The sequence below is a fragment of the Mya arenaria genome, chromosome 3 (assembly GCF_026914265.1).
Source record: "Mya arenaria isolate MELC-2E11 chromosome 3, ASM2691426v1".
Lineage (NCBI taxonomy): Eukaryota > Metazoa > Mollusca > Bivalvia > Myida > Myidae > Mya > Mya arenaria.
Window position 1 is genome coordinate 42,320,216 of NC_069124.1, and position 13,367 is coordinate 42,333,582.

At 32.8% G+C, this 13,367-nt stretch overlaps 1 protein-coding gene across 1 annotated transcript; it reads right to left on the reverse strand.

The window, feature by feature from the left end:
- Nucleotides 1-3,661: 3,661 nt before the first annotated feature.
- LOC128226031 (uncharacterized) lies at nt 3,662-4,556 on the reverse strand. The gene is made up of 2 exons (XM_052935929.1): nt 4,214-4,556; nt 3,662-3,672 (listed from the first exon to the last, which is right to left on the reverse strand). The coding sequence occupies exons 1-2, from the start codon at nt 4,554-4,556 to the stop codon at nt 3,662-3,664; spliced, it is 354 nt and encodes a 117-aa protein (XP_052791889.1).
- Between the last annotated feature and the right edge of the window lie 8,811 nt (nt 4,557-13,367).

The following is a 13,367-nucleotide window of genomic DNA, read 5'->3' on the forward strand; positions in this document are numbered from 1 at the left end:
AAACGACCACCTTTGACTATGCATATTAGCATACCGGAAAACTGTGACGTTTGCTTATATCTTAATTGATTCTTTACGTATGTTTATAATAAACAACATTAACAGGTGGAGCAATTGTGAACACGCCCGTCGCCCAGTAGTAGGTAGTTTAAACTGGTCAAAGTTTCCTAACAGAAACAACTTCAGTCAGCATATATAGCACAATTCCAGGAGCATTTGAAATAAAATAGAAAAGTGCTTTTAAATTGCCATTGAAATGTTAAGGAAAAGTAAATTTTGTATTAGGCAAATGAAATAAATTTCAGATATTAAGCGAAATGTAAGCTGAATCTGCAATTGGACTTCTCTAAAGTTTTTCATCCGTTTTGCATTGTTTTTAAATTGATGTAAACGAAAATAATTTTTCAAGCAAGTTTTATGTTAACACATGCTTTTATCTACAAATGTCCATAAAACTTCGATTGGTTAATACTTGTTCTGCCATAGCACAGGCATTGAACCGAGTAAACAACAATTTCCAAATTTAACTGTATTGGTGTTGAGTACGTTTGTGGTGAAAACTGAAAATAAGCAAATTCAGAAATATACCACGTCGTTTATATTTTGAGCAGATTATCAAAAACATTTCATCATATGTAGTTCAAAACTAAATTACCAAATGGATAAAACATTGAGTAATTCTAGTTAATATCAACTTAGTTCTGTATGCAAGGTATATTGCACTAAACTACGTAAATTCTTGGTGTGAACATTTTAGGTACAAAATCAGACTGATCAGATTTTACTTCAAAACAGAAGAAATCTTAATAAAACAAATGTTCCTATAATAGCTGGATAATTTTATATTACGAGGTATTTGACGAAAATAGCAAGATTACGCAGGATTTCAAAATTGTTTGTTTGCATCAGCTCGTTATACTAATATAATGCGTGTTTTTAGAGAAGTGCATAGGGATTAATTTCTTTCTTATATTCATAAATTCTGGGCACGACAGGATATAATGGAATCCATCTCTGATATCTCTTTTTTCAGTAATTACATTTACTTTGGCTCAAGTCAATATTTGAGTAGCATCCTGTTTCAACTGACAACTTATGATTTAATGTTCTGATTTCTGATTTCAGTGATCCTTTAAGAAGGGTTTAGCTTAACTGTCTTTCGAGATAAGGTTCAAATTGAAATCCATCTTTAGAATTATTATTATTAGTAGTAGTTTATCATTATTATAGTCGGTATAAATCTATCAATTAATGTATGTGTGAATTGTTTTCACTTGTTTGTACCATTTAAATGTATATTGTGTTGATGAAGTCATTGACTTATAGCATACACAGCTTAGTTTGTCATTGTCTGCGATTATTGTTCTCGAGAAATTAATCAATTTTACTTGATTTGATTTTATAAAGGATATCTGTCGGTTTCGCCGAAAAGCATATATGACGGTGTACTTTGTCTGGTTTTGGTTTTTCTGCAAAGAAACGACAGATGCACTTTTTCGATCACACTAAGATTTGAGGCATATCAAAGTATTGGTAAAACTGTGTTATCGAATGACTGTAATTGCAGGTCAACTGGTAAATCAAGATTTTGCATTATTCTGGATAGTAGATGTGGCGTCTTATATGCATGTTCTATAAGGTGCGTCTTAGCATGTATAAAACTTCCTGAGCTACTAAAACAACCACTAGGCATTTATATTGTTTGGTATTCTCTAATATTTCATCTCCTAAAGAAATATGTACTTTGGTTAATTATTTGTGCCACATATATCTAATTTCGTCTTGTCAATATTTACCTTTAGATGCATATCATTGCAATATCATTAAACCTATTTAGTGTTGATGGTAGATCATTTTCATTTTTCTGTTAACAGACAGTATTGTGTCGTCAAAGTAAAGTAATATTAGAATTTCATGAAAACGTAAATGTATGAATCTTGAATGTTTATTTTAAATCCGCTACTAATTTTAGCTGCAATGTCTTGTTCTAGGCCGTTAAAAATGTTGAAAATAATACTGGTGAGAGGTTTTCCTCTTGCCGAATGACATTGCTTCACTTAAAAACATTTAATTTATATTTTTTTACTGGATGTACAGAACTTAATAGTTTGGCATAAGTTTTGTATCAGTCGAAAGGAATTTCCTTTTATGCCTGTATATAGTATTTTTTCTTTAAATAATATTTCTCAGGATGTTATCAAAAGCAGCAGCATAGTCAACGAAGTAACAACAGAGTTCTGTTTTATTTGACCTTAGTAATCCAATTAAATTGGGTAAGCAAAAATATAGCCTTTGTTGAATACTTTGATCGAAAACCGGTTTCGTTTTCACTTAATAAATGGTTGTTCTTTAGTTACGAAGTTAATCTAGCATTAAGAAGTGAATAATTTGCCAATGTGGCTCAGAACAGTATTAGGTTTATAGTTTTTACAATCATCATTGCTTCCTTTGATTTTAAAAAAGGTTAAATAATTCCTACACTTGACCACACTTTAAGATTAATACCTGTCGTTAAAACAATGTAAAACTTTTAATTAGGGACAGCATTACGTGAGAGAAATTCTTTATGAACTCGTTTATAAACCCGTCAAACTTCGATGGACATTTCCATTATTCAGATTTTGAATTCATTTTAATATATCATTTTGTATAAAAGGGGCATTGATTGTCTCACTTAACAATTGGATTAAGGGAGACAGCTACTCCTCGCTCGTGCTACTTCAACTTTCCATGTTCATTGATTTAAAGTATTGCTTTCATTCTCTTAGGGTACGTGCACGGCTTCCGGAATAACAGAGTTAAGAAATGACCAATATGACTTTGGTTGATTTTGTTTCAATTATTTTAGTTTATTTGAGGCGTTATATTTATACTCATTCATAAACGTATTCATTACTTTTGATAGTTCTTCATTTTAACGTTCAGCACTATCAAAAACATAATTGTGCGATGACATGTGTTATTAAAACATGACCATAATTGGCGGTGTGTATTATCCAATGTTTGTATACTATTGTTAAGTTGTATATTGGCAAGAGTGTTCATCAACTGATTTTACTGTTCGTATTCCATTAAGGATGATAAGAGTAAGATCATAGTTCAAAATTATGAAATCTACTTATCGTGTACTCAATTACCGACTTGTTATTGAATGTGAACTCGCCAAAAATATATCGTTCCCATAGAAACATGACTCACAACTTTTCATGACGTTAAACAATGACTAGCTACCCTGTACCAGATATGTTCAACCGAAAGGATCGTGCCTTAGTATCAGAAATCCATTTGGCTAAGGGCTTATTACACAGGGCCTTTGTCATTTAGGTTCGAACTTGTATTGTTGCTTTTGCCACACAAGTATTTTTGTTACGATGCTGATTATCGTGTACATGTTCAAATATGGTACGGTTTTGTTTGTTATTTATAGATACTATTTTTCAGCATTTGTTTTGAATGTATGCGCACTTAGTACATCGCTCTAAAGCGATTGGAAGCTCGCAAACAGGCCGTCAAAAGTCGAATATAACTTTAAACATAAACAAAGTCCTTTTCAAAATGCTTTTATTAATTCATCGGTTAACATACTTTTAGGAAATTACAGAGTTTAATGATGTCTTGAGAAAACTGGATGGTCCGTGGTAAAAAGAAATCCGTGATTTTGTTAGTACTTCCCTGAAAAACAGCAGCAACGGAATAATGAAAACATATAAATGATAATACATCTTTAAGGCCATACAAAACACATCTTTATTTTCTTCAACAATTAATACAAAATATATAAAGAGGATAAGTAGATCTTTATTTTACTTCCCTCATTATTTCTACTTCATGTTCTTCATCTGGTGTCATTTACAAGCGTTTAATATAATTAAAAAGAAATGGTACAAAGTATTAAACTAATAGATAAAAAAAGTTTATATACTTTATCATATATTTTAAGATATATAATTATTGTTGTCATGAATAAGGAAATGATTGAACGCGCATAGAAGAACAAATAATAATTAAGAACCTGTTCACTTTTTATGGAGTCCAATGGATCGAATACAAACAACACATCACGTTCTTGTTGACAGGCAATTCGAACATTCGAACAATAAGCACGAAATTATAGTGCTTTCGAAAATAGAAATAGTATTATTTATAAACGATTGCTAATTCGAATGGACTTGATATACTTAATGAAAATATTTGTAAAATGTAAAACATTCACCTCTTCTATATCCGCCAAAATGTCCACCATAGCGTCCGCCGTACCCACCATAGCCGCCTCCGTATCCACCATAACCTCCGTATCCACCATAACCTCCGCCGTATCCCCCATAGCCTCCTCCGTATCCGCCATAACCTCCGTATCCACCATATCCGCCTCCGTATCCTCCATAGCCGCCTCCATATCCACCATAGCCGCCTCCATATCCACCTAGACCATGACCACCGTATATTCTTCCATAACCTCCGCCATATCCACCGAATCCTCCGTAACCTCCACCATATCCACCGAATCCCCCGTAACCTCCGTAACCCCCATATCCTCCTCTATATGTATGGGCCATTACTGCGCACAGTAGCGCAGCCGCAACAATTAATGATTTCATCATCCTGAAAATCGTTTATTAATAGATATTAAATACGTGTATTAAAAGAATCATCTATGATGTTTAATGTCAGCTGTCGTAAACATTTACTCCGTGTGATATATAGCGAACATGCTTAATTCAGTTGGCTCAATTTTTAATTGATGTATATATGTAAATGACCTTAAAAGGACTGGGTTTGCAAAATGACAGTATTTGCCAGTCTCTGATTGTTGTGTATTTATAAAAGTAAGTCAAATAACCTCATTCCAACAAAGTTTAGAAAACAAGCTCATTCTTTCTGATATTTAACTGTTGAAAATAAATTCTAGCGACTTAATTAGGAATCGTATTAATATAAACTAGACAAAAATGACAATTTGCACACGTGTATCTCTGAAAACATTCCAATTAAAAGTCCTTTTTTACGAAAACCCGCATTTCATCTTTCTTTGTCATATAAAATGATGAACAATTACTATACTATTGAAAATCAAATTATTCACAATTTAACAAAATGTACCTAGTAAAGTTATTATATGTAAGATAATGTTCAAATGTGTTCGGTATATTTTCATTTACTCATATATCTTTAGCTTATGCAAAACAATAGATATAAATTTTGTTGAAATTATCATCAGAAAAAAATATAAGAATTTGACAATATTGCTAAAATACTGTCTAGCACGGAAAAGGCAAAGAAAGAAATGAAATAAGATACAAATAAGATAACAACTTACTTGGAAACGTATATGAAACGGTTCAAACAGTTGATATTCGTGTTATACAAATTGCGCGTCTTATATAGCAGACAATCAGTGCCTTTTTCCACCTAATTAGTTTTATGACATGATCGATTTTATTTAGATTGACCCATGAAGATATGTCAATAGTTGGTAATTAATCATTGTGTTTTGTAAATTCATGGCCGACCACATCTTTGAAACCAATCGGAATACTTCGGTCATTTTCCATCAAAAACAGCTTCGGATGTTTGTCCGTGCATTAGGAGAAGTAGCTTGCAAAATTAATGAAAAACTCGTATTTATTAAAAGTAGTGTTTTAACGTATAATTTGTATTTCTAAGTTAAAATTGTTTCCCAATGAAGTGAATTATTGCATAAATAATTAAGATTCCTACGAGTAAAGTTATTAGGCTTAATTAGGCTATTAGTTTGAAATTACAACGCTACCTACTTGCAGCTTAGGTAGATTTAAAATAATGCTGACATTGTAAACCGTCCATATTCATCTGAGCTTGTTAAGACGGAGTTGCTCCAATTGCGTTTAAACAAAATACGAAAACACTATGACAATACGAATAGATGTGTGCGTTGGTTTGTTGTAGTAAAATGATTTGTAGTAAGATGAGTGCATTTGTGTTTACCGTTAACTAGCTTGAAACCAATTGCTTTCAACTACTAGTATGTTATCATGCTCATTATTGATTATACAAGACGGTTATGAACTGACATTTTTTGCTTCTATATATATCAACTTAAAATGAACAAGCCCTTAAGATACTTAATTTGGAAAGTGACTATAGTTAGGAAAAGATGCTTTATAAGTACCATCCAAGATGTACAATTTTAATAATTTATGATGCTTGGTGACTCATTATTTTTGGTTCCATTTAAAGGGTATGCAAATGTAAAGGTAGAAAATTTAAGATATATAGCAAAAGGAGTACTACAACCACGCATCTATGGTCATAACATATTTGAAAATAGGCCAACTTAAATCATACTTCAATTGAAATAAAGAATGAAAATACAAACTTCAGTTATTTTATGTATTGGGTATTTTCAGCAGTTTCTCAACATATTAATAACCAGCAAAAGCCTTTCAGTTGCTGCCGAAATTGTACATGGTCACAAAGCATCACAGTTCAACATTGTCGCCAAAGGATTCATAAAACGACAAGTTGAATTGTTTATCATAAACCTGAAATAAGTCAAACAGTACTCCTTTGTCTTTATGTTATACTTCTCATTTCAGATTGCCTTGTCCATCCATGCATGCAATGGAATAAATTATTGAGAAATCTTGACTTGAAATGTCTAAAATGTATATCGTTCAGTATATCCATTCTCAAAAGGACATTTCGAATGATTCAACTAGCTGTTAACTCGTACATCTTTCGAGTAAGATAAATCGAATCAATAATGGTTATCTATTACTTTGTTGTTACATGTAAATCAAAGCGGTGGTCCGCCAAGGCAATCACATAAACAATAAAACAAGTATATATTTATCAATATTAGTAAGATTTATTAGCTTATATACAAATTAATCGCTTAATAAGCCATAAATCACATACGATGACATATATCATGTCCTTTTATTGTTTGAAGTACTTGTGTGTAATGCCCTCATGTTAACTCACTACTTTAACAGAGTACTTCCCACGTTTAAAGTGGAAATAAAACGGAACCTAGATAAATATCAAACTAGGCGAAATGCCTCAAATTCTTAGAACGTCCGTCGAAGAAATAAACGTAACAAAAATGTGCACATACTATTTCAAGTTAAAAAATCAGCAATAATTTATACCATGATTTATTCTTTAGTGTTATCAAAGCTCCTATTCCGTGAAGAATCTATCTTCATATCCTAATTTACATTGATTCTACTTATCAATAAGTATCAGATGAATTTCTTAACTATTGAAAATGATCACTTTAATTTTAAAAAAGCTAATAAATACAGTTAACAAACATTGAGTATCGCAAAATCCAGGGCTCGGTCTAGGAAAATGAAAAGCAGGCGTTATCACGATGATCCAACATTCGATATCGTCCTGTTTGAGCTTTTCAGACTCCACACTCAAAAGTGCATTTGCATTATATTATGGTTGGCACTAATAGGAGCCATACCATTTTGGTATTGGTTTCAGTACAAATGAATTGAAACTGGTATTAAACAATAAGAATGATCACTTTATATTCCCTTCCAGGGTTTTATACGAGTAAATAACAAAAATCGGTTATGCAGTTTCACATAAGATTGACTTTGTGTTAAATGTAGAAGTTCTGAACCAACACCGAAACATAATCGTCGAGTACATAGCTTGCTAGAGTGTAATGTTTAAAACGTAAAAGCTTTATTTTTATGGGAAGTGTTATCGTTCCATTGTTTTCAGCCATTCGTCACAAAGTTGTTTGTAGTCATTTTATTGACAAAATGTTTCCTTGTTTCAACCTACCAATTTAATTTGCTTGGTGCACTACGTTCGATTTTGTGATCATTGAGGTGCCAATGAATGCGTGTCTTAAATAAATTTATTTTTGTTCTGGATTTATTTTGAACATCTCGCAAATATTCATATACATCTGTAAACAACACATGTTTTAATGACACTATCACATGTATTTTACAAGTGGTTTGTATGGTAAAGCTTTCTTCAAACAACATCGAGTGCTTTAATTTCCCTTTGTCGGTACTGACTGGTTGTCGGTCTAAGCAATGTTGATTTATTGTATAAAACAAAGTGAAATGACTGAATAACAGTGTAGGTATACGGAGAATGTCGTTATATTCAGATGCTATAATAAACAAGTTTTACTAAGCTTGAAAAGAAACTTACAATAATGTATATTTCTCAAGCCTTGATATAGATATTATTTAATACTGACATGTATATTAAGCATTGCTTCCTATTGTGATTATTGAAAGCTTGTTAGGACATGGCGGAAAAAAATACATTCGTCCATAAATATTTTCAGAGCTATTTCACTCTTTTCAACACTTTTCTGTTTAAGTTACTTTTAAACTACGTCTTGCTTTCAACTTGCCATCCATTTTTTCCAACCTAACTACGGTTTATTCTTTATTAGTGTACGTTGCCTGCACGATTATTTTGACAAATCACAACTTCACTTTGTAATTTCACAGGAATGTGTATTTTCTTGACTATTAGGTTATAAGGAAAACTTGAAAACTGCGGCAGGTTAGATAAGGGACAAATGCCGACTCCTTTAGGAGCAGAAATTGTTATGTTCTATAAAATATTTGGCTTTCGTGTGAACAAAGGATGTTTCTCATGGGGATCTAAAGTTATCCTCAAGACTGTATTTAGTATATTAACCGGAGTCAGCTTATGCCACCTTGATCGAAAAGTTCTGATTCATTTCGTTCTCATATTCTTTGTTATTTTGTTTTAATATTATTTCATTTCGCTTTTCTCCTTTTTTGTCCATTTTATATCCATTATATGACTTTATGAAGACATAGTTTAAAACTTTCAAATTGCAAGGGCGAGCTAACACAGATGGTTTTCTTATAATTTTTAAGTTGGAACTGTTTGATTAATTTGTTTACAGGTCATGTCTGTATAAGGTTGCAGAGTACTTTATCAGGTAATAATTCCATATGATAGTTTGAAGTTATTCTACATTGTTTGTGGTATTTGTACGTTTGTGTTTCACACTAAGTATAGTTTTTGGTCTTCATTTTGTGTCTATCAGCAGGGCTCTTATGTGTATTCCTGACAGCTGGGCTTGTTCATGGAATGGCTCTATTAAAAAATAACTTGCATATTCATAGGCCGGATCGCTAAAGCGACACTGCAAATATAAGTACTGAAAGGTTTTTGCCTTCATCCCTGTAATCCAACTTCTTATAACAGGGCGATCTCACCTTCTGTGTATTATCTCACCCCACCATATGTGTTAATTGCAGCTACTCTAAATAGCATTATTTGTTGACTTTCCTATATCAAAATGCATATACAGTCGACCCTCGCTATGTCGACGTCGGATAAGTCGACTTTCCGGTTATGTCGACTTTTTTCCGGTCCCGAATTTATTCCTTCTTATTCTTTATGAAATAAATCTGTTTGTGTCGATTTTTTTATCTCGACTTTTTCGCTATGTCGACCTCGTTTTCAGTCCCAGTGGTCGAATTTCACACATTTCCTATGTTCTTGATGTCGAACTGTAGATCGAGACGTAGGTGTGAAAATATTCATGACGGTCTGCGGCATGTCGCAAAATATAGTGCGTGTCAATATAACAAACTGTCATAATTGAGGGATACAAAAATGTAATTGTAAGTGCGAATAATTAAAGTTGTTTGTTTATGTATTTAATTAAAGAGACATTTATTGCTCAAGCTGTTTGGTATTGTATAAAACATGAACATTTTATCGAGTAGATATCAATCCCGAATGGGAACAGTAAGAATAACTTCAAAATGTCAAATGTTAGTTCTATTGCTCTGGTCGACCAATTCAGAGAAGGACCAGGTATAAAATCTTACAATGTACAAATGTATGCAATTGTGGTTTAATATGTGTTTTGTGTGATCCATAAACGTAAAAATAAAAATAAATTTGATACAAATAATTCTTCTTTTGTTTCACTTTATTTTTCAATAATAAGTTTGCTGTTTTCACGACGAAAATATTTAACAAGACCGTTCAATTGTGGATGTAAACATCGTACAATCCAACTCAAACGTTTTGGGATTGGTGATATTTTTTGCAATTCGGATGAGTCGACTTTTCGTTATCCCGACTTTTTTCACTAGGCCCCGAAAAAGTCGACATAACGAGGTTCGACTGTAACTTTTTATATCATAGTATATGTCATGGGTTGGAGTGGAGCATTGAAGTATCCATACCCGAGTGCGGGATAAAGGATATCCGTTAGAAGGATTTTAAAACATTTATCTGCACAAAAGGGCAATAGTTGATGCATTTCTCTCGAAAACCTTTAAAACAACTATTGGCAGTTTTAGAGTAGAAGTTGGCCATAGAAGGTTGTTAACCAGTTCGAGGTTAGGACTAGGTCTAGACTACTTACAGGAACATTTAATTAATGACACAGAAAACAATTTGGAACTGACGATTGAATCCGAGCGTAAATCCCATTTAGGTCACTACACCTTCTGCGACATTAAAGCGGCAATATTGGTCAGATAAAACTAATACTCAGGAAGTTTTTGTTGAATTTATGAAAGTGCACATATTTGATTTGAAAGGCTGATGAACGGCGTTCAAGGGGCTCGAATTCATGCCTTTGAAAAAAGAACAACAAAAAAACGTCTGAAATTTGTTTATTACGCTACAATTAATTCAGACGACATTGGAACTGCTTATAGTATTTTAAACACAGATGTCTTTTCTCATACTCTATCAAAACTGCGTATTTCCCTTAAACATGAAATGAATCTTTTTTTTTCCAGGAAATAGCAATGCATTGCCGTTATTGTTTGTGTATTCAACGACATATTAATATGTATCAGAATTGTGTTTTTGTCTTGATTGTCTCTTTGGTCTTTAATTATTTAGCCCTAAAACGAGCGGTCTTTGTTATAAGATATGAACACTTGCCAAATTTGTTGCTATTTATTCTCTAGTCCGTTTGAATCATTAGAGATGTACACATTTAAAAAGAACAATACTTGTACGGGTATGTGTACGCGGTGGCGACTTGTTGTGCACTAAGTCATGCGGATATGATAACATTATTGTAGTATAGAATGACGATAGCACGACGTTATTGATTAATGAAAGTTTCAACAGGCCTACAAGTACACATTTAAACTGAAAATTCGCAAACTTTTAAACTCATCTGCAAGTTGAACATGTACATTTAGCTATATATATATAATAAAATGTAAATACTGTGTTTCGAAAGCTCTCTATCAACTTTTTAATACCACTAAAGCTGTTAACACAACCAGTGACACGATTGCGCAAATTCTTAGAACGTCCGTCGAAGAAATAAACGTAACAAAAATGAGCACATATTATATCAAAATTCGGCAATAATTAATACCATGATTTATTTCTTAGTGTTATCAAAGCTCTAATTCCGTGAATAATCTATCTTCACATCGCAATTTACATTGATTCTCCTTCTATCAATAAGTATCAAAAATACATTTTTAACTATCAAACTTGATCACTACAATTTTGAAAGAGCTAAAATATACAGTTAACAAACATGGCGTATTGCCAAAAAAATCAGGCTCGGTTTAGCATAAGAACATTATATTATGGTTTCAGACTCAGTTTTTCATTGCAAACACGTTTTTTTCTGTCATTATACGTGAGAAAGAATTTCTGTGATACTGTTTTCTTTTCTTTGCCTTTCCTGTTTGAGCTTTTCAGACTCCCCACTCAAAAATGCATCTTCATTATATTATGGTTGGAAATCATAGGAGCCATACCATTTTGGTATTGGTTTTAGTACAAATGAATTGAAACTGGACTTAAACAATAAGCATGATCACTTTATGTTCCCTTCCAGGGTTTTATACGAGTAAATAACAAAAATCGGTTATGCAGTTTCACATAAGATTGACTTTGTGTTAAATGTAGAAGTTCTGAACCAACACCGAAGCATAATCAAGCAAGCATTCGTCACAAAGTTCTATGTAGCCTTTTATTAACAAAATGTTCCTCGTTTTAACCTTACGAATATAATTTGCTATACTTGGTGCACTACGCTTTAATTTGTGATCATTGAGGTGCCAATGAATGCGTGTCTTAAATAAATTTATTTTAGTTCTGGATTTATTGTGAACATCTCGCAAATATTCATATACATCTGTAAACAACACATGTTTTACTGACACTATCACATGTATTTTACAAGTGGTTTGTATGGTAAAGCTTCCTTCGAACAACATCAAGTGCTTCAATTTCCCATTGTCGGTACTGACAGGTTGTCGGTCTAAGCAATGTTGATTTATTGTATAAAACAAAGTGAAATAACTGAATAACAGTGTAGGTATACGGAGAATGTCGTTATATTCAGGGTCGGTATACGGAGAATGTCGTTATATTCAGGGTCGGTATACGGAGAATGTCGTTATATTCAGGGTCGGTATACGGAGAATGTCGTTATATTCAGGGTCGGTATACGGAGAATGTCGTTATATTCAGGGTCGGTATACGGAGAATGTCGTTATATTCAGGTGGTGTAATAAACAAGTTTTACTAAGCTTGAAAAGAAACTTGAAATGATGTATAGTTCTGAAGCATTGATATAGATATTATTTAATACTGACGTGTATTTTAAGCATTGCTTACTATTGTGATTGTTGAAAGCTTGTTAGGACATGGCGGAAAAAATACATTCGTCCATAAATATTTTCAGAGCTATTTCACTCTTTTCAACACTTTCCTGTTTAAGTTACTTTTAAACTACGTCTTGCTTTCAACTTGCCATCCAGTTTTTTCTAACCTAATTACGGTTTAATGTTTATTATTTTACGTTGGCTGCATGATTGTTTTGACAAATCACAACTTCACCACCTTCAGGGATTTGTCGTTTCACAGGAATGTTTTTTTTTTTGACACTATGAAACATTGTCAAATCTATTGCATTTTCAGACAAAAATGACCGCCAAGAAGCAGGGATTATTTACCTGTCTATTAGGTTATTAGGAAAACTTGAAAACTGCGGCAGGTTAGATAAGGGACAAACGCCGACTCCTTCAGGAACAGAAATTGTTCTATAAAATATTTGCCTTTCGTGTGTACAAAGGATGTTTCTCATAGCAATCTCAAGCTATCCTAAAGACCGGATTAAGTACACTAACGGAAGCCAGCTTATGCAGCCTGTATCGAAAAGTTCTGATTCATTTCGTTATTGTATTATTTATTATTTTGTTTTAATATTCTTTTATTTCGCTTTCCTCCTGGTTTGAACAATAATGTATTCGTTATTAGACATTATGAAAACATAGTTTAAAACCATCAATTTGCTAAGGCGAGCTAACACAGATGGCTGTCTGATAATATTTAGTTGGAACTGTTGCCCCGGCTTTATTCATTTG